General features: G+C 46.1%; 1 protein-coding gene across 1 annotated transcript; it reads left to right on the top strand.

Moving 5' to 3' along the window:
* Window positions 1–4,749: 4,749 nt before the first annotated feature.
* On the top strand, window positions 4,750–22,805 carry MINAR1 (membrane integral NOTCH2 associated receptor 1). Its single transcript, XM_015639481.1, has 4 exons — window positions 4,750–4,916; window positions 11,450–13,805; window positions 15,268–15,522; window positions 18,986–22,805. The coding sequence occupies exons 2-4, from the start codon at window positions 11,496–11,498 to the stop codon at window positions 19,181–19,183; spliced, it is 2,763 nt and encodes a 920-aa protein (XP_015494967.1). The 5' UTR covers window positions 4,750–4,916; window positions 11,450–11,495; the 3' UTR covers window positions 19,184–22,805.
* Window positions 22,806–25,617: the final 2,812 nt, after the last annotated feature.

Below are 25,617 nucleotides of genomic sequence, written 5' to 3'. Positions count from 1 at the left end.
CCTCAAACCTGTTGCACATGTGCTTTTGTGCATGTTCACTCCAGAAGGGAGCTTGTCTGTGCCGTGACCTGAGAAATGTCTTAATCTTACCCTTTTTGTTCATGGTTAGCAGTGCATTCACAAAGACCAAAACTGAGAAGTGAAGGCTCATTTAGAAAAGTATTGGTCATGAATATAAATAATAAAATTGTTCTGGTTTCGAGTTGAAGTTGGTTAAACAAACCTAAATGTAACATTTCTTTTCTCTGATGGATTATCCCATGGCCACTTTAATCATCAGTGTTTTTCTACATGGTTTTAATAGTTCACTTTACAAATGCTCAAACATAGGGGGGTGTATGTTTTTCAAAGGTGTTTGTGCCAGCAAAAGCTAGTTGCTCCCACACCCACTGAAAATAAATTCAATTTAGCAGAGGGAAATTCATTAAAAAATTTAGACCAATATTCACAAAAATATTTTATCTTATCCATCCTACTCTACAGTTACTGTTCCTTTTGTTTGTAAATACATTGGGGGAAAAATATCACTTCTGCCTAGAACTGCTGTCAAGTTGTACTGCTTTGAAGAATTTGGCATATTCTCCAGTCAGCACATCTGGTATGGGTGGATGCTCTTCAACAGACTGTTTTATTTTTTTTTCTTCTGGTTGTTGTTATATTTCAAGTGATCCTGTGCCAAAGCCCATTTAGCTGAACAAGAAGTTTGCCCATTATCAATCACTCACTGATAACTGCTGCCAGCTCCAAGATGTGTCTTTCCAGGCACAGCCTGTGTGCACACTGGCTGCAGGAGTCAGCTTCAGCAATATTGGGACCCTGCTGAGATTCCAGAGGAAGTGCAAGTATGGAGTACTTGATAAAAATAGCAATCTGCAGGCTCCGTATTGCTAAGTGCAATTTAACGACGCAGAAAGTTTTAGTATTTGTCTTTAAGCTAAGAGAGGATTCAATGTTTCACCCAGACCGTGACAGAGAGGAAGAAAGCAGTGCCCTGGGTTGTCTGGCTCTTCCCCCAGAGGTTGCCTTGCTCTCCCAAATCCTGGTTAAAGACTTCAGGGAGCACAGCAGGCTCAGAGAGACGTGTCTGTATGGAGTGTAACTAACTGCACTCCCAGCACAGGCTGTGCTTTGGGCTTTAGATTGTCTCTTTCTCTTAAAAGCAAACCCAGAAGAGATTAAGGACTTGCTACTGGAACACTGGAAAATATAAACCAGTCTCTGAACTAAAGGTGATATTGGCAAAGGACTGTTTTTGCTACAGTTTAATACCATTAGAATTCTGCTATCTGTTTAAGAAATGTCTGTGCTGAAGAAGGTGCTAGGTGAAGTCATGTCCCATTTAAAATGAAATTTGTTTTCATTTACCTCTTAGTGAAAGAGATTCACCAGGAAACGGTTTGGGGGTTCCTGAAAGCAGCTAAAACACCAAATTGACTGATGGGGTTTTGGTCTTGCTTTCCTATAGGCAAAAATTTGTCCAGAGGTCACAATAAAGGAGGTGAAGAAAAGACTTGCTGCATGAAGACTTGTTAGTACTTTTAAATGAGCCCTTGGGACAGTCCCTTTGCTGTCCCTGGGATGAGCAGTTTGGGTTGAAGTTATAAACACTTGTGTGAGTCTCTGCAAGGAGGAGCACATAGCAGCTGTGCAGTGCTGCAGCTACTGCCATGAGAAAAGGCAAAGTGAGAGCCCTGAGCCCAGGCTTGCTGATGTTTATGCTGGCTCCTTGCACACACACTGCTCTGGAGGGGTTGCAAAAGACAGGGAGTACTGCAGGAGATTGTGGGTAAGACACGAGAGGAAAAAACCTGCCCCTCCCCAGGGAGTTGTTCACATGGAAAGGGAGCCAAAAATTTCAGAGAACTATCTAGTGAGTGTTGCAGTAATGAAAACCAGACAGATTTTCTTTCCTAGACCTTACCCTCAACATCAGTTTTCCCTTTTGCATGCATCAGAATCAGTGCTTCCACCCTGTGGAACTACTCCTGTGCACAAATGAAGAGCACCACTGCTGCTGTGAGAGAGGATAGTGGCAATGTGTTCAATTTGTGTAGCTGTAATTGGCATCACATATGAATGAGGAATACGCTCTGGCCCTGACCACCAAATTGAAATTTCTTTCTGTTAGGGCTGTGCTACATAGGGAAGAGATTGTGAGGAACTGGGAACTATTTCTACAACATTGTGATGCCAATCAGACTGGGAAAGGTGGGTGTGCTCAGTCCTGGACACGCCTGGCTCGAGGAGACATCTCTATCCTGTGGGTCACCTGTTTAGTTTGGAAGGAGCTGCTGAAGCAGAGGCAAAGGAAGATGGGAGGTCTGGCAGGAAGGTGGAAGCTATGGGGGAGCCAGACAAGGTAAATGTGCCAGCTGCTGAAGGAAAGAGAAGATGAAAAGGAAAAGAAATGTAAAGAACAAAGAAGAAATGTCAAGGAAAGGTTGTGAGGGGAGACAGGAGTTGATGGTTCTAAAATTAGATGGAGAATGGGGACAGGGAGAGCTGATCTGGTGCTGTCCTCTTGGACGAAATTCCCACTGAATGCTGTCAAATCTGGCCTGGGGAGGGAGGACAGCTGGAGTCCAGATTGGAAAGCAAGGGAAAAGGGAGGGGGCAGGTGTCCCTGCAGACCTGCAGGATTTCCTCTGCCCCAAGGGGAGCCAGCCCTGCTGCCCTTGGGACTCACCACCCAGTGTAAAATCAATGTCTTGTGTTTAAGAGTCTGCACCGTGTTTAACTGTTTCAAACCAATTTTTGCAGGTGATTCCTAATTATATGCTGCTAGTCACAGCCACAAAAAGATAATGAAACCCTTGCCATCAATTAAATGTAATTTCTGCGTGCTGAAGCAGACGCAAGGGAGGCAAAAGACGAAGTCACCAAATTTTCCAGTGGTGGCAACTATGGGAGCCAGCTCTGGAAACCCCTCAGAACCCGGGCAAAACCAAGTAAGATCAGCTAGACCTGAACTAGGGGTAAGAAATGTCTGCTATTTACTCTCTGGTGTGTGCAGTTCTGAAGGGTACAGAGAGCTCTTCTGACTATTCTGATGACCTGAAGGCATGTGCTGTAGGAAGTGGTGTAGGGCTGAAATCATCCAGCCGTGAAATTTGCAAGTAAATGAATACTTATAGACTAAAAAAATCTGACAAAAGCATGGAAAATAGGGCCCAAGGACACTGCTTCTTTTAATGCTGCTATGTAGTGGTAAGAAAAAAACCCATGCTTTTCTTCCATTTGCAAGGATATATGTTTACCTTCTCCTCTTGTATTAGCTGCTGTGTGTGTTAAGTGTCTTTACAGATATTATGTATACACTGAATCACACACAATATTCTTCAAATTCAGTGGAAGGACTCGCACATCAGTGGCTTTCAAACAAAAACCCCCTCCTGACCCCTCGCTTCTCTGAGGAAAGCAGAGAGCTCTGTTCCCAAGGTTGTCAGAATAAGTAAACCACATAGTTTTAGGCCAGTTTGTCCATAGTGGTCTGATGGCTGTGGTGTGCTTGTGCACACAACCCTTCAAATTAGTTCATCTAGGAAAGGAAAGCCGACAGTCCACTCCCTAAACGGTGCTAGTGAGAGAAGTCGAGCCTTTGACATCTTACTGCTTTATTTCACCCAGCAACACCTCTATTAAAAACTCTCTGCAGTGTTTCTGTGTGGCGTGGCGAGGCAGGCAGCAGCAGGGGAAGAGGCAGTGCTGTGATTGAGGTAAGAGCTGGCCTGCCCAGACGGACAGCGTGCGTGTCACGGTGCTGCACGTGTACCACGGCACACCTGGGCTGGGGACTCGCACACCGTGCAGCCCCTTCCTCGCTGCCAGAGCCCATCCCTGCAGGGACCACCTGCCCGAGGGCAGCTGTGCAGCACAGGGATGTGCATTGCTGGCCCTGGGGCGGTGGGCATGCAGGGTGGGCACTGCGTGTGCAAGGTGGGCACTGGACTCTGTCATAGAACCACAGAATTGTTTAGGTTGGGAAAGAGCTCTAAGATCATCAAATTCAAGTGTTAACTCAGTACAGCCAAGTCCGCCCCAAAACTGTGCTCCTAAGTGCCACATCTACACGTCTTTTAAGTACCTCCAGGGATGGTGACTCCAGCACTTCCCTGGGCAGTGTGCTCTAGCCTTCACCTCTCAGTGAAGAAGTGTTTCCTAATATCCAACTTCAGCCTCCCCTCGTGCAACTTGGGGCCGTTTCCTCTCTCCCCATCGCTCGGTACCTGAGAGACGAGACCGAGCCCCACCTGGCTACCACCTCCTTTCAGGGAGTTGTAAAGAGCGATAAAGTCACCCTCGCCTCGCCTTTTCTGCAGGCTGAGCAGCTCCAGCTCCCTCTGACTGCTGCTCTCCATGTCCCCGACTGGAAGAGTCGGGCTCTTTTCCGCTGGGCACCCGCTTTGCTGCCCGCCTTTGCAGCAGGCGCTGTGCCCTGCCCGGACAGCGGGGCTGGCGGTGCGGGGGGAGCCGAGCGCTGTCCCCCGCCCCGAGCAGCGCCGGGACTCGCACTGACAATAGAAATCATAGGGATAACGGTGTAGGGAAGCGGAGTGCCGGCCCTCCCCGCTCCCGTCCCTGCGGAGCCGGGGCCGCCGCTGCCGCAGCGCCCGGGGCCGGCCGGGGCAGCCCCGCCGCGGCTGCGGGACCGGGGGCGGTGCGGGGAGGCTCGGCTTGTGGAGCCCCCTCCCTCCCGTCTCCCCTCCTTCTCTCCTCCCCTCTCTCCCTCCTCCCATGCCAACCTGCTGCCGCCTTTGTCAGCGCAGCCCGGCGCTATGGCATCCTGCTGGGGCTTCAGGCTCGGGCTCTTCCTCCTCCTCCTCCTCCTCCTCCTCCTGGCCGGGAAGCGGCTGCTGCAGCGGCAGATCCAGCCGTGACGGCCGCGCTCCCTCGCCAGAGGCAGGCGGAGCCCGCAGGTGAGCCCCAGGTGCGGGAGGGGTGGGCTGTGGGAAAGGGGCGCCGAGGACAAGCGCACCCCGCTCTGCAGCCCCAGGGATGAGCTGGGCACCCGGGAGGCAGCACCGGCTCCCCCCGCCGGGCTGGGAGAAGGAGGAGTAAGTGCAGGTAAGAGACCCTTCAGCGCCTGTGGTCGCCACCGGTGCCCCGGGGTCCTGCCTCTTTGTTGAGCTCTCTAGGAAAGGGGATACTCCAAAATCGTGAAACTCCGGCTGGGACTTTGGCAGCTCCACTTCAGTCCCGCACATCTGGATCTGCCCGAGAGGAGCAGGTGGGTGACCCTGGGCTGAGCCCCAGGGACCCCAAGCGGCGTCTGAAGGGATGGGGATCAGGGAAACTGGACCCACCAGGGCAAGGGAGCAGTCAGGTCTGGGCTGGCAGTGAGATTGTTATAGGTTTGCTGTGCAAAAATTCAGGTTGCCCACAGATGGGATAAATGGCTCACATTTAATTCAATTAGACTTTTTTGTATTTGTCAATGTTTTTAATGGTCTCTCCTTATACAAAAAATTCTGGTAGAAATGTGGATTGGATGTGCTCTAATAATGTATTGGGAGGACAGTATTAGTGTGTGTGTCTGTATGGGCCAAGAGTTGGCAAAGAATAACCAAGAGTATATGATGCAGTAATAATTAAAGTAATTTATTTCACAGTTTTAGAATGATTGTTTGCACTTTCCCAGATCGTAGAGATACCTTAACCTGGATTGCATAACTGAACCATGCAAATAATCAGCCTAATATTACTGTGCAAGAAAAATCAATGGCAACCCTGTTCGACTTGAGCTCTGGCACAGCCGGGAGGCTCCACTGCTTTTATCCACTAGTTCCCTATTAATTTATGCACCCAGATCCTTTAAAACCCGCTGAATTCTGGGGTGTTGGGGAAGCTGAAGTGTTGTGCAGAGTCCTTTTACAGCAGAGCCTGCCTCTGTTAAGGAGCCGGGTTTGTAAAGCGCGGTTTTCCGGGGCTCATTCACACAAGATAAGAGCCAGAAAATAGCAACTTCTCCCAGTGCTGTTCCCAGCGACCCCCGGTGAAGCTCGGAGGAGGCTGGCAGTGGGATGCCCGGGAGGGTGCAGAGTGCGCATCCTTCCCGTGCACAGCAGCAGCGAGCCGCTGCCGAGAGCGGGTGCACAGGCACCGTCAGCTCCCGACATGCAGGTGTTCGTTCCCCTCGGCTCTGGAGGAGTGAATAAAAACCACACCAGCGAGGCAGGGAGCCAGCACCCACCTCCCACCTGCCCCGGGGACTGAGCCCACCCTGCTCCTGCGCAGCCGAGGAGACAGTCCGGAGGAGACAGCCCGTGCCACGCTGGTCAGCAGGACTTTTCAGTGAGAGCTGGAGAAGAGCAGTTGCCATTGCACGGGCAGGGCTCCAAAAGTGCATGTTTTAGTTTTCTTTTTCATGAGCAGCAGAAGGTTGGAGGGAGGAGGAGGAATAAGGTGTGTACAGAAATGGGCATTGTTTCCCGGAGTGCCAGCTCTGTGCCTGTGTGCAGTGGAAGCCAGATGGGGCTCGAGGTCCCCATTCCTTCATCAGAAATTTCTTAATGTTTTGACAGAGAAATGGATTTATGAGTGTGGGAGAAAACAAAAACTGAATCGCATCTCTATGGGTTACATTTCATGTGAGGCAAGCGTTGCCTGTCTTGTTTTATAGTATCTGGTGTTGGGAAGAGAGGCTGAATGATTTATGAGCTCAAGTTAATAGTAAAACAGCATATCACTGGCTCTGTGTTAGTGTTCTGCTGGGCTGAAGTAGCAGGCTCTTTCTGAGGGAATTTATGCAAGGATCACTCGCTGTCTGCCGTTGCTGTAGTGGCATCCTAGGGTGGCCAGCTAGACACTGGTGGGGGGAACAAAACAAGGATGCTGTTTCCCTCTTGGCTGGCAAATCAAAGGGAGAGGGGGAACGATGACTCCAGCAGTCACATCTGTGTGCTAGCTGCACCTGCTGTGGATATGGGGAAATGGGGGACAGCAAATGTCAGTGGCACAAAGAACAGGGAAGGAAATGAAGCAGGAAATAAGAGAGGAAGATAACGTGGTCTGTCTGCCAGTGGCCATGATTCAGACTCGTGCAGGGCACCTTGCCACCCTGCAGCTGCTCAGGGAAGAGTGGTGGGACCGTCTATTGAATCCTGCCCTGGGGTTTATCTGCCCCAATGTGTGCTGCCCACTTCGCAGTGCAGGGTTTGGGCTGGAGGAGTCACAGGAAAGCAGCCAGGGCAACTGGGAAGCAGTACTAATTTCATGAATTCCTGTGAATGGCAAATTTATAGGGTAGTCAGGAGATGAGGGGACCACCCCCACGCCAGTGCTGATTTGGGAAGTGGTGAGGACGGGAAGTGCATTGTGGCTTTTCTGCAAGGAAGCAAGATGCATGAAGGAGTCTGCAGGTTCCCCTGGTCTGGAGAACCACAAGGGAGAGGTTTCATGGAGGCTTGGCTCCTAAGGACACCAGAAAATAGAACAATATGTTCCCTTTGTGCAGCAGAAAGCTCCACTGGGGATGGAGGTTGCATTCGTAATATTCTTGGACTTCTCCTCCAGAGGCTGAGACGGTGGGTTAGTGGTAAGATGAGAGCTCAGTTCATTGCTCCTGGTGCAGGGCAAGAGGACATTGATTTGTGGTAAGTCTGGAGCTCATCTGTGTGCAAGGAGAGCCAGCCCCCATCGACTGGCTGTGCAACATGATGCTCTACAAATCCATGCTGGGATATAATTGTGCTATTAGAGCAGCAAATGTCCAATCTTGGGAAGCTGAGTCAAAGCGACCCTTCCAGTGTTAATAGAACAAAATCATTAAGGATGAAATGTTAAGTGGCTCCTTTGGTCAGAGATGGTCTTGGTGAAGATAAATAAGTCAGATCCCATCCCTTTGTCTGGGGAGCTCCACGTGTCTGGAGACCAAAGTCAGTTTGAGGTGGGGTTTGGAGGGTGTGTGTGGCTGCTGGCAGTGAGGGTAAGGCACGAGGACCTTGGTGGAATTGAGGCCATCTGAGGAGACCCTGTGCTGCTGCTCTTGCTGTGGGTCCTTCCATTCGCTTTGCTGCTTTTGACTGATTTGTGACCCTGTACCCTCTTTAAAAGGCCTTCCTGTGCTTATTTCAGAGCTCTGCATTTGTGTGCCCCATCTAGGTCTATTCTGGTTGTGCTTTGAGAGGTACTGAATGAGCGTGGACGTGACGGCTGAGATGGTGCCTGGCCAAGTGCTTGGCACCCGGGATGTGGCAGCTCCTGGGGTGGCCTGCCAAGAAGCACCTGTCTTTGTCGCAGGCTGTTAGGAGGCTTGACAAGAGACAGCGGAGCTTAATGTGCCACTAAAAATTTTGGCACCAGGTTTTTACATCCCTGAACCAGGAAACAAGATTCCAAGGCCCTTATATATTATCCTTACAGGGTAGTACATCCTGTTCTTCACAGCCCCAGTCTGTTGATGTTCCACTAGCGGCAATGTTTCTGATGCTCTCGCACAAGGGAGCACCAATTTCCATGCTCAGGCTGAAGCCCAGAGATACCTTTCACACCTAAAATTCTCTCACACAAAAAAGCTGGCTTTTGTGAACAGCCAAGGGGTGAAGAGGAAATTATTCCAGCTCCTAGATAGCTTTCTTTTCCTCAAGGCCTACATCTAAGTTTGCAGCCTGCCTTTTCAATTTCCACCTCCCACAGCTGAGTCTCAGTTGAATGAACTGGCTGAATTCCCACCTGAGCAGGTTCAGCTCTCTCCTGGTCACCCTTGTGTCAAAGCCTCTTCCCTCACCTCTCACTGTTTATAGCTGACTGTCACCTGCCAGGCTTGGGTCTGGAAGCTCGGGGATGGGACTGAGCTAACCCAGCCTAGCTGAGCTCTCCTGCTTTGGGTCTGTGCTTCAGTGCCTCCACCTTACTGCTTGTGCATAGATTGGGGTCCCCAAAACAAGGGTCCTTGTTGGTGCTAAGTAGAAGCAACATGAGACTGGGGGTGTGCAGCAGGGCTTCCACTCAACTTACTGAACTTGTCATCACTCAGCAGCCTCACAAATCAGGCTGTACCTGAGTTTTACCAGATTCCTAGTGTTTAGAAACCTGAAGGTAAAACCTCTGATGACTCTAAGAATGGCTTGGTACAAAGAAAAATTTTCAAGAAGCTGTACCTAGGATATCCTCACTGGGATGAGAGAGTAAAGACAGAAAGGTGGGGAATAAAATGGGTTGACACTTTTCAAAAATACATTCCTCCAAACTAGCTACTTGGGTGTTTTAGCAGGAGTGTGAGTGGGGAGAAGGCAGGCTGCTGGCAGGCCAGTGCAGGGAGCACAGGGTGTGCATCAGGCTGTGAAAATGTATATCCAGGTGAGGGGTTTGCAAGAAGCTGTGAATTTACAAATAGGAGGAGATAGCTGCTTTTGCTGGTGTTCAGCCTGGAGGTGACAAAAAGACATATTTTCACTCATGTCCCAAGTGGCAGATTTATAACATGCAGAAAATTGACTTGCAATGTCAGTCCCCTGGCAGCTGGGAAAGTCTCTGAGCTTCACGTGTGAAGTTTATTCTGTGAGGACTTGGTAGCCATGGTGGTAACGAGCAGAGTTTGGATTTAGCATGGGAACACCATTAATGGCAACATGTGGAGAAATACAAAGGCAGGCTGTGGAAGAGGCTGTGCCTCCAAGCACACACTGCTGAGAGAAAAAGGATACCAGCACCCTCCTCTAGCCTTTCACATTACTTCTCAGAGCTGAGCACAGACAGTAAAACACTTTTTCTCTTTTGTCAGCTGGCAGAAGAGTTGTGCTGCTATGCATAATACAGGAGCTTTAAAAGCAAACATGCGTGCAGCGGAGGTGTTGGGAAATCCCTGTAGCCAGTGCTTTCTGAGAGTCGTGTTTACAAGCACGGAAATACATTCACATTGCTGCTGCTCAGCTCCTGATCACACACAGTAGAAAGATGTTATTTAAATAAACAACTGAGTTCATATGGAGACTTGTTTTGTATTCTTCTGGGTAACTATTTGTTATGAAAACTGAAGTACTCTGCTGCTGATACTGATAGCACTCACTGATGTGTAATGTCAGGGCAGGAGATGAAACAGGAGCCCTGGATTCTGGAGTGATGCTCAGGAGTTCTGAGATTTTTGTCCAGAAGGTGCCTTTTAGAATGAGTAATAATAAACCTTGCAATGTTGACTTCAGTGCTTTGCCATTTGGGTGGATATTCTGCGCTTGATGGAGGAGAGGCCAGTTCCAGAGGTCATCTAAGTGAATGAGGGAAGATAAAATACCTTTGTGGGAAACAGAGAAGATTTTTGTCATTCCTATCAGTAAGAATAACAAAGACAGAGTGACCAAACATAGCAATTGGCAGACTGCATCATCCTGTGCTCTGTCTTTCCTAGAAGACAACAGCAGAGACACCGACAAGGATATTCACAACAGATGGATGAAAAATCATCAACATCCTTTCCTAATCCATAATAGCTAAAGGTTGGTTTAAATTCTGAAAGTGCAGGGGTTTATATTCTCCCTAAGATGTTTGCTAGTGTTAGCTGTGCTTGTTCAAGCTATTCCTATTATCCACATGAATGTGAAGCTTTTGCTCTTCACCTCTGCCCTGTCATTTCGGGATGGTGAATGGAAACGCACTCCTAGGCTTCACTGGGAGCACATCACTGAAGAGGATGTTCTCTGTCCTTGATATTTCTCTGTCTTCAAATCCATCCTGATTGGCAGCCAGCCCTCTAGCCTCTGCTGGATTGGTTTCAAGGTTCAGTAGGATTTTTTTTTTAACTCCTTCTATTCTTTGCTAAATTTTGGGCTTAAGAGCTGAAACAGGGCCCACACAGACTTTTCACGTGGGACCTGGCAGCTTTTCTATTCCTGAATCCTATACTTAAGAAAAGGTAATTCTGGAAAAAACATGTCAAAGTATCCAAAGGAGATACTTTAGAGTAGAGGAGAAAATAATGGTTTAAAGTAAGCAAGATGGTAATTATGTTCTCAGATAACTTCTAAAAACATGTCAGAAGTTTATTGTCAGAAAATCTTCCTCAGAGCCATTTTCATTCAGATATGAAAACATGTCATGGTGCAGTAGATCAGCCCTGGTTACGCTAGGACCTGAATTCTTGCAGACAGTTTGATGTTCAAGCTGTGCTTTGAACCTCTCATAAGCTGGTAAGAAATTCTGTGACAGTCCCATAGAAAGCAGGTTGGGATTGTCTATCTGCCATTAGTTCAGCCTCTCCAAAGCTTCTGCTGCTTATTTCCTTGGTTGCTTTAGTAGACGTTGGCATAAAGGAGCCTTCTCGGATAAAACCCTCTATCCATTTAAGTATTGATTTATTGGATGCTAGGATTGCAGCCTGAAGTTCAGAACACAAGGATGGGTTATAAAAGCAAGCCCTGGATGGCATGGTTAGGGAGTCAGGCCCCATCTCTGGCTGAGTTGCAAGGCCCTGGGTATTATCTGTGGGTGACTGACAATCTTTTTTGTGTTGCTGTAGAAGTGGAAGGCGGTTTCCAGGCTAAACGGCAAAATAGGCTTAAGCCATGGAGTCCAACCAGGATTCCTCACTCTTCCTGGTGAAGATACTGGAGGAGCTGGACACGAAGCAGAATACTGTTTCTTACCAGGATCTCTGCAAGTCCCTGTGTGCAAGGTTTGATTTATCCCAGTTGGCCAAGCTCAGAAGTGTGCTGTTTTACACTGCTTGCCTGGATCCTAATTTCCCAGCGACTTTGTTCAAAGACAAAATGAGATGCACTGTAAACAATCAGCAATCAAAGAAAATCATGGTTGCGGCAGATATAGTAACAATATTCAACCTCATACAAATGAACGGGGGAGTGGCCAAGGAAAAGCTTCCAGTTGCAAGGCACAAAGTGAAGAAGAAGGAGTCCTTCGAGTCCTGCAGGTCTGACACAGAGATCTGCAACATGGCAGACTGTGTGCCTGACTGTGTGCCCAACTGTGAGCTCAACGAGCAGGACTTCAACCGGGGCTTTCCGGTCAGAAGGTCTTCAAAATGCAGAAAGATGGACTGCAAAGACTGCCAGCAGTTTGTCCCCTCATCAGAACCCAACTTCTTGCTTGGTGTTAATAAGGACATGAAGGGCCGGGCTGCCTCTCTGGACAGGCTGCAGGCACTGGCGTCCTACTCCATCGCCACATCCCCACCATGTGAGATGCAGAGTACTTACTTCCCCATGAACATTGAAAATGAATCTATTTCAGACCAGGATTCCTTGCCTATAAGTGCAGGCATAAAAGAAACTTTCATTTCAAATGATGAGCCATTCATGATGCAGTCTTGTGTCCAGAAAAGAAATATATTCAAAGAAGATTTTCATAATCTGATTACAATATCTCCCAACTTAATACCATCCAACAAAGCACCAGAAGATGGACACAGAGAGCCTCAGAACAGGAAAGAAAGCTCTAAGCAGACTTTCTTCAACCACAGCTTTGAAATGCCGTACAGCAGCCAGTACTTGAATCCAATCTATTCTCCTATACCGGACAAAAGGCGAGTGAAGCATGAAAGTTTAGATGATCTTCAAGCTTCAACATATTTTGGCCCAACTACTGTTCTTGGACCACAGGAAACCAAAAAGTGGACTGGAAAGCCAGCCAAGCAAACAGCCTGGCCAGCTAAAAGCTGGAGTTTAAATACTGAGGAGGTCCCTGACTTTGAACGCTCATTTTTTAATAGGAAGCAGACTGAAGAGAAACCACGATACCAGAGTTCGAGCAACCCATCTCCAAACTTTCCTTCAGTTGACAGGCATCAGTCCTACCTAAATGCAAAGGATCAACAACCAATTATGCAGGCAAACTATGCTGTGAAACCCAATGGGCATAAACCTAAGGAAATTCCTTCCATTCTAGATGTGGAGAAACACGAGCCAGTCAAAAAGTTTAAGGATAAGAGCATTAACTGTACTTCTGTCCAGATCCTAAGCATTGACAGGACCATGAGTGTTGGGACACAAACGGAGCAGCAGGTTCTGGACCACAAGAAATGCAAGGATTTGTGTGCAGCAGGCCAAGCCAAGTACGGCGAGCGGCACTCTCTGAAGCAGTCGGATGATGACTCTGAAATCGTGAGCGATGACATCAGTGACATTTTCCGGTTTTTGGATGACATGAGTATCAGCGGCTCCACGGGAGTCATGCAGTCCTCGTGCTACAACAGCACTGGTTCCTTGTCTCAGGTGCATAAATCAGACTGTGAGAGCTCACCTGAGCACAATTTGACTAAGATCTCCAATGGGAGTGCCTGTAACAAACTGGATAAAGTGGTCAGGGCGGATGTCAGTAACACGGATGATGAACTGAAAACGAGTGTCTGCAAATTAGTCTTGAGGATTGGTGAGATAGAGAAGAAACTGGAATCTCTCTCAGGTGTCCGAGAAGAAATCTCTCAAGTCCTGGGAAAATTAAGCAAGCTGGATCAAAAAATCCAGCAGCCAGAGAAGGTCAGTGTACAGATAGATCTCAACTCTTTGACAAGCGATGCCGCGTCAGATGAGAGCAACTCCCCGCAGATATTTCAGTGCCACAATACTCCTCATGGAAGCAAACTGGAGAATAACCCAGAATGGTGCTGTTCAGATGCCAGTGGAAGTAATAGTGAAAGTCTTCGAGTAAAAGCCTTAAAAAAAAGTTTGTTTACTAGGAGATCATCGAGGTCATTAACAGAAGAAAACAGTGCAACTGAATCCAAAATAGCAAGTATTTCAAACTCTCCCCGAGACTGGAGAGCTATTACTTACACCAACCAAGTTGGCATAACAGAGGAGGAGATGAAAGAGAGAGATGGAGGAGAAAATAAGGACTGGCACAGGAAATCTAAAGAGGTAATTTCAACTTTAACTCACTTAATAAATGCTTAAAAATAATGTGGTTATGAATGCCTTCCATAGTCATCTCAAACCTTGGGGTATGACAATGCTTTGCCCTGCCATGTTATGCCTGCTTTTATTGTTATCATAATGGAGTGATTTTGTACCTGTAGGTTCTTGCTTGGTGGTTGCAAAATGGCCAAGTTGCTGCTTAAAAGCTTTTTTTTTTTTTGCAAAATGAGGGTGGTAATGGTGGTGACAACTTGGGAAGGTGATGGTATTCTTCATCATCTGTAGCAACATCAGGAGGCCTGGTAATTACCTTAGTGAAAAGGGTGGGGGGAAAATTGAAATTCTCTACTGATTGTTTTAGAAGGGATATTTTGAAATTGAATTGTGATGGCTTTTATCAGACAAGTATGTACATATTTAAAAGCCAACAAAACAGATTCATGGATTCAAGTCCCTCAAGGAAAAAATCCTGGTATGTGTACTGAGAGATGCTCATTGTAGTTCTATTCTCTCTTTCATTGTCATTTAAATGAGTCTGAAGCCTCCTGTTGTTGAACTGCAGCTCTGTTGTGCTCTTGGCTTGGCTGGGCAGAAGAACTCTGCCCATCCTCCAGCAGCTTCCCTGTGCCCCCTTCCCTGACCCCATGGTTGTCCTGGCTGCCCTTGTGCAGGGTTCTGGGTGCTGCTCTGTTGAGACTGCATGGGGTGGGTGCTTGTTTCTGCTTGGGGAGGGGGTCCTGCAGCCCCTTGTCAGCTGTGACCACACAGCAGGCATGCTGTGCCTTCCTACAACAGGGTGTGAGGGCAGAGAAGAGTTGGGAAAAGAGGGAAAGAGGTTTGATGGAAATAAGTGAGGTTGGGTGAACAAGAAGCCACAAACCACAGGTTATTGCTGGACTGCAGAGGGGGAAGAAGGCCATCCTTAGTCAGCCCAAACCTTGGCTTTTCTGTACATTGCATTGCTTAGGATGACATGCTGATTGTGAGACTCCCTTCCAGACTCCCTCAGTGGCCTGTGGCTGAAGCTGGATTGTACCATGGATGCTGCAGTGTCAGGCTGGGGACATCCCTCAGGAATACCTCATGTTAGGATTTGATCTGGGAACAGAAACCTGGAAGCATGCTTGTGTCTCTCAGCTTTTGTAGACCAGCTGGGCTTCTCTGGATGTCAGGGCCATTTCAGAATAGTTTTTTGGTGTCTAAACAGCACAAACCCTATTTTTTTTGCTGCTGCATCAGCAGCATGTTCATGTTATAAGGAGTATGGAGTTGTGTTTGTAAAATACCTCAATATCTCTGGTTTGTTTATGAGAAGAATGTGGGCAAATTTGTCATCCAAAACCTTTATCCTAGCTGGTCTATTTTTTATCATATGGTGCTTCTGAAAGGAATATTTTTGTCTTTTGTGTTTAACTCCCTCATAGTCTTGTTTTTTTCTCTCAAATTCTTTTAAACCCTATTGCAGGCAGACAGGCAATACGAAATCCCACAACCACATAGACTCTCTAAACAGCCAAAAGATGCTTTCTTGATTGAACAAGTCTTTAGTCCTCATCCCTACCCTGCATCACTCAAGTCACACATGAAAAGCAACCCTCTCTACACAGACATGAGGTTGACAGAGCTGGCTGAAGTGAAACGTGCCCAGCCATCATGGACCATAGAGGAATACACGAGGAATTCGGGGGATAAAGGCAAGATTGCAGCCTTGGATCTACAAGTGAGTCTCATTTGTTTAATTTGAATGGCTTGATTGCAAATGGATGTTGCCAGAATATACATTTAAGAAGGGATTTGGATAGCTCAGGAAAAAGCTGTGGATTGTTGAGCCTCTAATCTTGCTGATCCCTATCCATCCTGGCCAGGGACAATGAAAATGTGAATGTTTCATTGCTGAATGGTGATCCTTGACAGGCTGATGGTCCCAGCTTATTCTGCAATGGACAAGCCATGGTAGCTTTAGTAGCTCTAAAGAAGGTTTGGGGAGTAAGGGAGTGCAGAGGTGAGCTGGTCCCTCACTGCAGCAAGGGAGAGTGGTGCAGGAGCTGGGACTGCTGCCTTTGTTCTCTCTGAATTATTCACAGGGAATTGCAGTGCTAGGGTTGTTTTTTTCCATTTTACTAGGAAAACGAGACATCAAATACTTGTAGAAGATGATCAATACCACAACTGGTTTTGAAACACGTCACTGTTGAAGCTTTGAAGTGGCTGCTGGAAACCAGCCAGGCAACTAATGGTGTATCTAGTTTGCATTTTGGTTCTGCTTGTAAGTGTGCAGGTTCTTGTGCAACAAACAGAGGAGACAAATGCACGTTTTGCATTTATATTTTCCTGATGCAAAATCACAAACCTGACATAAAATGAGCACCTACATTGGGTACCCTGTGTAGCCTGATAAACACAACACATCTTTTAGGAGGGAAGATATCTCAGCAGAGGTTTAAAGAGGAAATATGAAGAATGACATCCAAAATGTAAAAGATGTAAATGTGTAAAGACCAAATGAATGTTGCATTTCTTGGTCTCAATACCCGAAATGTGTCACACAATGAAATCCACACTGAAGTGAAATAACTGTGTATCATTTATATGCACTTTGACAGTAGAATGTAGGACTGGTGGGGGGTCTGGTGCTAACCTCAGGTATTTTGGGTTCTGTGGGCAGCAGTCAGTGCAGCCATGCTCAAGGAGGGAACCTGCTTGTCTCCACAGCATGTCTGGCGTGGAAGAGTCTGAGACTTTGCTGCTCCGTGCCAGCCCTCAGTGCTGAGGTACCTAAACCAGCTCCAGACTAATGCCTAGGAAAGCATCAGGGTGCTGTGCCTCAGGACCCCGAGCTGGCTGATTTGGATTTGAAACCATCACCCACACAGTGCTTTAGTGCAACTCCCATGAATGTTTGTGCAGGAATTTGTGCACAACAAATTCACATCTTTGCTTGGCTCATGCAAACTTCCCTGTCCTCACCAGCCCCTGCTCCTTGCTGTGGCTAAAGTGCAGTTGGAGAGAAACCAAGCAGCACAGGGACCAGGCTGCATCTTGTCTCAGCTCCCTGCAGCTTTTTGGGTCTTAAAAGCTTTAGGGGGCTCACTAAATTCCTAGCCCTGGCATTGAGGCTGTATGCTAGAGTAGGAATAGGCTGGAGGAAGTTCCTCTGCAGCAGGCAGTCACAAAGCATCACTTACCTGCTGTGTGAGGCAGTAAGGGAGGTGATATTTGGGAGCAAAGCCCCTCTGGGAGAAGTGTTCTCCATCTGCTCCTCGTTGGGCTGTTTTGTTCTCTGTAAGCAGCTCTGCATGACTGTGAGCAAACCAGAGAAATCGGCTTATTGCCATAATTTATCTTTAGGATAAAGGTGATAGAAGTTTACTGGTTTGATTCTCTCCCTCCAGAAAGACTGTCAGAATTGCATCTACCCCGCAAAGCCCATGTCTAGACTTTATAATGGAGCTTACTGACAAACTTGAAAAATAGACACAGACTGATGAGTGGTTTTTTTTTTTTCCCCAGTGATTAAGTTTATTAGAACTGAAAGTAAATACATTATGCCTTAATGAACATTCCTATGTCTGGCAATGAAATGGGAAGGGAAGCTGATTAACAGTAATGGGCCTTTTCAATAATGCATCTTCCTTCTGAAGTAGTTAAAAGGTCAATGCCAAGGCAGACGGGTCCGAAACTGCAATTTGCTTGAAGCACAGTGTGCCTACCTTTGGGATTTTTCCACCTTTGTTTACCTAAAATTTCTCCTGACAAGCCTGACAAGTCTGCTGGGTTTTCCTCCAAAAAAAGAAATTGCAAGACTAGTCAGGCCCAAAGCTTGTCCCAGGTGTGGGCTCTGTGTGAGATTCATTGCTTTGCTTTGTGTATGATGATCCACTGGGATGAAACAGTATCGGGCTGTTTTCTGATGCCTTTAGTGATGAGATTGCTGCCTTTCTTCACAAGGCTGAAACAGGTCATCCAAAGCCCTAAAGATGCAATCACAGATGTGTCTGATGGCCTCTGTTTCAGCATCCTAACACTATCATAGAGATGTCCATTAAATGATCATAAAACCATCGCTCAATTTTAATGGTTTATTTCTGAAATAGCTATAAAATCACTTCTTTTAGTAGTTCTTTACATAAAACAAATGCTGCTCTCATGCAAAGCAAAGTTTCAGTCAGTAGCTTGTGGCCACAAAATCTGAATTAGTCAATTAAAGACTTACTCAAATCCTTCTCAAGTCAGCTGGAGTTTCTTTGCCAGGTCTGACAACCTTTGGGTCAGGACTGTTACAGGCACAGAAATGGTGTGTGTAAGGGTATTCTCACTGTAATATTTTTATATGGAATCTTTTTCATTTGTTTTAAAGGAATAGGCTTCTGGAGCCTCAGATAAAAGAGACAGCTTTGGGGAAATGCTTTTTCAAAATGCTCTCTTTGCTTTATTCCTTTCTGCTGATAAGTTCAATAGTAGTGTTTGGGTTTCCCTGGTTTTCCCCTTATTTTCCTCTAACACAGAGTTTAAAGGGAATAAAACAAGCAAGGCTGAAATGGAAAGCTTTAAGAGCTCATAAATGCTTAGGAATAAAAAGCTGTAAGACATAAAAAATAAGTAATTCAAATGGAAATACTGATAAAGTTCTGCAGCGTTCCCAGGCAATGCCATTCCAGAGGAGGGGTCTGTAAATTGCCCCCACTGCAGGACTGGGTGCTGGGTATTCCTGCCCTGCAAGCACGTCGTGGTGCCAGAATTAGGGTTAGCTTTGTAAAATGTAGTGCACAAGGAGCATATATTAAGAACCTTTCCCATCAGCTGAGCTTTAATAATTTAAAAATTATTAACAGTTACAGGCAGGCACTTGCTGACACCTCTGCTGTTGAGCAGATTAAAGAGATTTTATTTAAATGTCATCCAAGATGACGAAGTTTCCGGTAAATCAGAGGTAAGTGAGGGATTTTGGAGCACAATCTTACTGTTGCAGGAGTCTATTTTTTGCAGTGTTTTGTTACCACTTTTGTCAGCTTTATGGGATTGGGACCAGGAGATGAAGGGGTGTGAGAAGTGGCAATAACCCACTTTATCCTGACAGCAGATCCAGGTGTAACTGGGAGGCCTCCAGGCACATCTGCTTTGTTTACTTATTTTATTAACAGCAGACCCCAGACTATTAACAACTGTTTCCTTTTAATTTTTAGACTCAAGAATCTTTAAACCCAAACAACTTAGAGTACTGGATGGAAGACATTTATACTCCTGGCTACGATTCCTTGTTGAAACGGAAAGAGGCCGAGTTCAGGAGAGCAAAGGTTTGCAAGATCGCTGCCCTGATCGCAGCGGCCGCTTGTACGGTTATCCTGGTCATTGTGGTTCCCATTTGCACCATGAAATCCTGAGCCTGGAACACACCCCTGTGACTCCCAGCCACGTGTGTCTCGGGTAGCTCACGCTGTGTGGCAAAAGGCTGCTGGCAAAACTGTAAGGGATGCGCTAAGGAACAATGTTCTGAGCATATCCCGGTGGAGAATGCTGTAAATGAAGGCAGAATGCAGAACAACTAGAGATACGTTTTTGGGAAAGTCCTATTTTAAATAACAGACTGTGTGGTGGAGTTAATGGGAATTCTGTTCGATTTTTATGCATTTTTAAAAGTGCAATATTTTTTTTTTCCTAAAGAAATGATCTAATGTTTTACAGAATCAGAGACTGATGAGAATCCAGGCAAAAGAGGAAGTTTGTCTGAGCTATGTTGCATTTAAAGGAGGTGTGGGTACATGGAGGTAGCACTGTATAGAAGGGAATGTTCTATATGCATTACATTGGAGAGCTAGAGAAGTCTTAACAGCTCTCCACAATGTAGAAAACTCTGAATGTATTGTATTTATTTTATACTATTTATGTGTCTCATGATCATTTGTTCGGAAGCAGACTGTGAAGCTGTGAACAGAGTTCATTCCTGTGTTCAGATTAAAAAGGGCTCTTTGTATTTGGTCTTGCCCTAAGACCCACTCTATCATCACTGAGTACTTAGGTAAGTGCAATGTGCTGCAGACCAAAAAGATTATGTTTTAAAGCAATCACAAGAGGTTTTAGTTACTTCTGTTGAATAACATTTGCATAGAGCTGGCAAACTTGCCTTGCCAAAAGGGTATTCTTTACCTCTGCAGACAGTGAAATTGTCTCAATTTCACTCCTGCCAGCAAGCAAAGCTGGCAAATCAAAGTGACACTCTAAAAGTTCTTGGAAATGTAATCTGAACAGTTAATTTTTATTTTTTTTTCCACAAAGTCTTTGTGCCTTTTTTTAGACTGTAGTTTAAATAGAACTGTTTAATTTTTTGCTATTTTAAGCCCATAACATAAATCACAGCATAGTGGGTACTAATGGAAGTCCTTTTCCCACAGGCCTTCTATACAGTTCCGAGTGCTCCTCAAGCAGCAGGGCTGGTGGTTTCTGAGCACTTATATTAAGGGCACAATTTCTCAGCACTGGTAGAAACTTGCTGCTGATTCAATGCATTTCAGCACAGGGAGATCTTTTGCTTCCCTCTTGCTAAATGTACTTAAGAATGATGGTTGAATCTACCAGACAGCAAGCAGTCTGTATCCCATGGGAAATGTCCATTTGATGCTTTATCCCAAATGCAAATAGCAGGTTCGATGGAATTCTCAAGCTAGGACAGAAACTGCCTGTCATGGTCAGTGAAAGCAAAAACCCAGACAGTATTACTCTTCTGTCAAGTATAGAAAAAAAAGGAAAAAAAGGTGTTTTCAGGAAATAATGTGATCTTGCTGGTTCTCCAAGGGAAAGGAGATTCTTTTAGTGAATGCTCTTTATGTAGGGTAATTTGGTTTCTTTGGAAGTAGCCTCCCTACATAATGACACAGCAGCTAAGAAAGCACTGGATGCTCCTTCCTCTGGCTCTCTGGGCTGTGCTGCACTCATTGCTTGTTTCTGACTGGTTTAAAAAAAGTATTGAGGGAAGGGTGTGTGGGAGGTGAGGGCTTTGTTGTGACTTTAGATGTGTGTCAGTTCTTTCCTGCAGCTGGAGAGCTGTTTATGTGCTGCTCACATGCTGTGCTTTATTTAGGGATAGGTGATTCCTGAGACTGTTGATCTATCAGAAAAATAAATGTAAGCACAGGATTGAATATCCCATCAGCAAATAGAGAGCAAGAACAGGCCCACAGACAAAATCTGTGCCTGCCTGGCCTGAATCCTGACCCGAATTCTGTGACTTTGGCCCATTCTTAATACTAAGATAATTTCTCTTTCCTCCCAGATGCTGCAGGATGGAGTCACAGCAGGGAGGGAGCAATTCACACCGTCTATTTTAGGCTGCCTTTGGTTACGGTGTGATTCAGAGCACCTGAGTGCAGGAGCTCAGGATCCAAACGTAGTAAATGTAGGCAGGGAGAGAAACCTCTGGGGACAGTTCAGAGCTGCCAGCAAGATATCTAATATTAGACATGTGAAAAACCCTCTGGAGGACACTGCTCTGCAGTTTACCTCATGCACAATTTAGGTTGATTGTATATGTAGAAAAACCTATTCCTGGTTTCAGGTAATGTCAGAAAGGCTCTGTTGGAGGGAGCAGTGTGGCCCTGTGGGGGCACAGTGTCAATCGCCCATCTGCCCCCACCAGCAGTGACAAGACCCTTGGAGGGGCAGGAGGAGTGGGGACAGACCCCCTGCCTTCTCCAGCCCCTCTTGCACTACCATGAATGGTCTGGCCCTGCTGCCCCCAGCCCCAAACCAGCAGTGCTTTCACCAGGGCATCTCAGTCAATCTGGTTTTAGGAAATATCAACCCAAGGAGAGGTAGGAGATGGGTGTGGGAGGTGTTACTGATCAGAGGGTTTGTCTGTGCAACTCATCCAGCTGGCACCAGGTGGGTCTTTGCATCAGAGATGCCCAAAATCCTAGGAAGGCTTTGCAGGTTATGGAGGTGATGTGAAGCTGGCCCAACCCAAGCACTCAGCATCCCAAACATCCATGCTGCTTCCTAATTTATTGAGGTGCTTTTGCCCATCCTTACTTTGCACAAGCAGCCAGTGGCACCCACTCCATTGGTCAGTGATTTCCTTACACACCAGGCCGTGGTTTGTCATGGATTCCCTCCTGGGGCTCGATTCCCGCAGTCCCTGGGAGCATTTCTGTGGCGCCAGGAGCCTGAGGGGAGCTGGGAGAGCAGAGCCTGACTCCCTGCCCCACAAACACCTCTGTGAGCTGCTGCCTTGCCTCCTCCTCCTCCTCCTCCTCCACTCCCTGGCTGCCTCTGGCAGCTCCTTGGCACCACTGGGATGTGCATCCCAAGCCATTCCCAGTTGGATTTGCATCTGGCGCAGAACCCTTCTTAAAATAGGCAAGGAGATGGAGTGAAGGGATGCTGCTGCTGGAGGAGAGCAGCCAGGGAAGGAGGAAGCCTGCACAGAGTGTACAAACTAGGTGAAATCCTGACATATTAACCTGCAAGAATATTGTGATCCACCTTGTGAACCAGTTACCAACTAGAATACACTGTATACTATATTATAGACTTTTGTATTAAAAAAAAAAAAAGAAACTAAAGCTATAGGTACATTGTAATCCTTGGTGTGATTGAAAAAGTGTCCTAGATTGTATTACTTAATTAAAATTATGATGAGCATATTGAACTGTTTTTCGTATTTATGCCTTATAAACTTGATATATTACACATGATAAAATGAAACTGCAAGAACTATAAGAGAAGATACTCCATTTTGGGGGCAAATTCCATTTTGCTTTTCCTAAAAAAAAGAGTGCTGCTTTAAATGAGCTTAATAAATCATGTGTGCAGAAGAGCAAGAGTAGGATATGTCCCCAAATGACTTTTTAGGAATTTTTTTTTTTTAAATGGGGCTTTGGTTAATGTACTATGTAATAATTTTATTTTATAATGTTACTGTACAATGTTGCCTTTTGGTTCATTTAAATATAACACCAAATAAACTTGAAAATTACAGTGTCCTAAGTTTTAATGAAACAGTTATAATAATTTATTACTCCATTGCTTTTCCTGTTGTTTTTTTTCTCCCAGGGACATCAAGATAGCCATGGGATGTGAGTGCTTCAGTGTTAGATAACTAAGCAGCCTATCTAGTTCTTGACAGAATTGCTAATGGATTTCTAACTCGTGAAATAATAAGATGGCAGAAGATAATGAAAAATTAGTTTGTTTGGTTTCTTTTAAAAGCTCCTTTGCATCACATTGTTTGGGCTTCTGGAAGATTAGCACTTGACACTAATCATATTTCATTTTATAGGTGATTTCATGACTGAGCTTTGCTATATCAACTGTTTCAACAAGGTCATGACTAATATTTTGGTACCTGTTTAACTTAGATGTTTATGCAACCACTGGCCCTTTTATGTCAATGCTATAGATAAGTGTTTATAGTCACCTGTGAACAGGCAGTCAGTTTATGTAGGGTCCCTGTATGAATTTAATTTGCTGCTTGTGAGTTGTTAATTGCAAAATCAGGTTGTCTAAAAATTCCAGGTGTTGAAACACAGGTAGAGCTGAATTTCCACTGTCAGAGATTACAGAGGGCAGCTGTGGAAGAGGACACATAAACAATGAGCAATGGCATGAAAACTCAGTAATGTGAGATCCTGATTTCCTCCTCTCTGCTGCACAAACACCTTTGATGCATTTCTTCAGTAGTTCTGGTCAGGATGGAGAATGCTGAGTGCTCTCTGCAGGGCCAGACCACCAGCTCCAGCCTTGGCTGCTCACATGCTGTGAGTCAGGCTGCAAACCACCACAGGTCCCCATGGAAAGATTGTCAGTCACTTTTTGGTGTTGGTTTCAGTTTTGGAGATAGTTTTGCATGAATTTGCACTGATGGTTTATCATGGTTTGCATCAATTTCAGGCTTTTCTCTTGTACCCATCAAGTCCAGAAGCTTACAAGTAGGAGTGCCCTTTCGATTTTTACATTACAGCATGAATCCAGGAGCAGGAACATTCATAAAAATGCTAAGTGGGACCAGGATAATGCCAAAAAATCCTAAGCACCCTGGCACAGCATTCCTCAGTCGTGAAGCTGCGTATATTGGATATATAGATCTCATCTGGGTCATGGCTGTGCTGGAAGATGGAGCAGCTGCCAGGTTTCTGTCTGCTGGATGGAGTCACTGAGTCTCAAGGTAGAAGAAAACTCCTAGACACAATGTTGTATTGGCAGCCAAGGCTCAGCCCCACGAGCTCAGTGCTGCTTTGAATGTATCACAGCAGTCGATTGCCCTGGTGGAATAAATCCTTCATTTCAGATCGAGCCCAGGTGAATGGCTCTGCCCCTTGCACAAACAAGTCACGAGCAGAATATTGGATCTCAGGGCCATACACTTCCTGTTGAGGAGCTCCTGTGTCCCCATCCAATTGCATCTGCAAACAGAAGAAGGGGAAGTAGGCAGTGCCCTGTCCATGTGCTCCTATTGAAAGGAAAGGTCAGTTGTGTTGATGTGCAGTTTGGGAAAAGTCAAGCACCTGGGGAAGTAATTGTGGAGATGAGGTAATTTTTTAATTTCATTTTTTCCTTGCTATCTTTTCAGGAAAGAACACTGTCTTGAAAAGTGCTGCTCTGCTAGTGGTTCTCCAGCAAACTTGGCTACTTTGGATGACTTCTGAGACGCTGGATCACTTGATATCTTGCAGGCTGTTAGCTAAATCTACAAAGTTCACTTAGATACTGGAACAAAATCTTCAAACAAGGAAGAAGGGGGCTGGCAGCAGCCAAACTCCTCCCATGAGTAAGTTCCCAATGGTTTTATTTATGTTCTTCAATACAGCACAGACTTTGTGCAGGAGGGGCACGAAGCTGTTCCAGAAGCAGCAGTACATCCATACCTTCCCAACAGCAGCAGACTGAGATTTTCAAGGGAGAGCAGATCATGGTGTTGGATGGGCCCAGCACAAGAAAGCAGCTGTGCTTGGGCTGTGCATGGCACCTCAAGGCACTGCTGGTGCTGGTGGGGCAGCAGTGCATGGTGGGGAGACGTGCAAAGCGCTTTCTGGACCACAGAGGTTTTCTACAAGGCATAACTCAATACAGGGTTGAGGGAATGATGGGTGTCTGGAGACCTGGTTGCTGCTGAGGCTGGAGGCTTTTAGAAATTAAAAACATTGTGGCAGCAATTACCCATCCCCAGTCCTGCTTCTCCCTGCCCTCCTGCATCCTGGACCTGTGGATTTTGGAATATTCCTCTGAGGGACGAAGCAGGTCTCTGGATATACAGTGAATGCTCAGTTTTTCCTTTTCTCCAAGTTAACCAGATTTCCTCAGTAAAAAGAGGGAATTTTCTGCCAGACATTGATGCTTTGGCCTCAGCTAAAGAAAAAATCCCAAGCTCTGTGATTTCCTTGTCCCCCTGGAGAGCCTGACAGCACTAAGGGAATGTGACCTGGCCCCTCATCACCCCCAAAACATCATGAGACAACCCTGGAAATGGCAGGGCTACAAAACAAGTCCCATTTGCTTTCTTGCTGGGCTTTATGGAAGCCACATTTCCTGCCAGTCTCTGCAACCAGAGGGCTGAAAACTGATTTCATTTATTAAGGATGGAAATGTATGGGTGAGCTCCTCGGGTAGGAACACACAGTTCTGATTGCTGGTTCTTTAGGAAAAATGGGAAATCCTGCTATTCACAGCAGAACTGCTCTGTTTTCCCTGCTCATTTTGAGCCTGCATGCAGTGTGCTCTCTGTATGCTGTTCCCCAGCATGTGGTGGGGCTCCAGCCTGTGTCCACAACAGCAGGTGTCCCCCTGGAAGAAGGGGAAAAGAGGGAGTTATGTACAATAAAAAGAG

This window comes from Parus major, chromosome 10 (genome assembly GCF_001522545.3).
Source record: "Parus major isolate Abel chromosome 10, Parus_major1.1, whole genome shotgun sequence".
In the NCBI taxonomy this organism is placed as follows: Eukaryota; Metazoa; Chordata; class Aves; order Passeriformes; family Paridae; genus Parus; species Parus major.
The sequence above is the reverse complement of the archived record's forward strand: the minus strand, read 5'-3'. Positions and strand labels throughout refer to the sequence as shown.

Bases quoted from the DNA above. Each gene is read 5' to 3' on its own strand.
- MINAR1 (XM_015639481.1), top strand. From the start codon at position 11,496: ATGGAGTCCAACCAGGATTCCTCACTCTTCCTGGTGAAGATACTGGAG. The intron at 13,806-15,267 runs GTAATTTCAACT...ACCCTATTGCAG, and splicing joins GGCACAGGAAATCTAAAGAG to GCAGACAGGCAATACGAAAT. The intron at 15,523-18,985 runs GTGAGTCTCATT...TTTAATTTTTAG, and splicing joins TTGCAGCCTTGGATCTACAA to ACTCAAGAATCTTTAAACCC.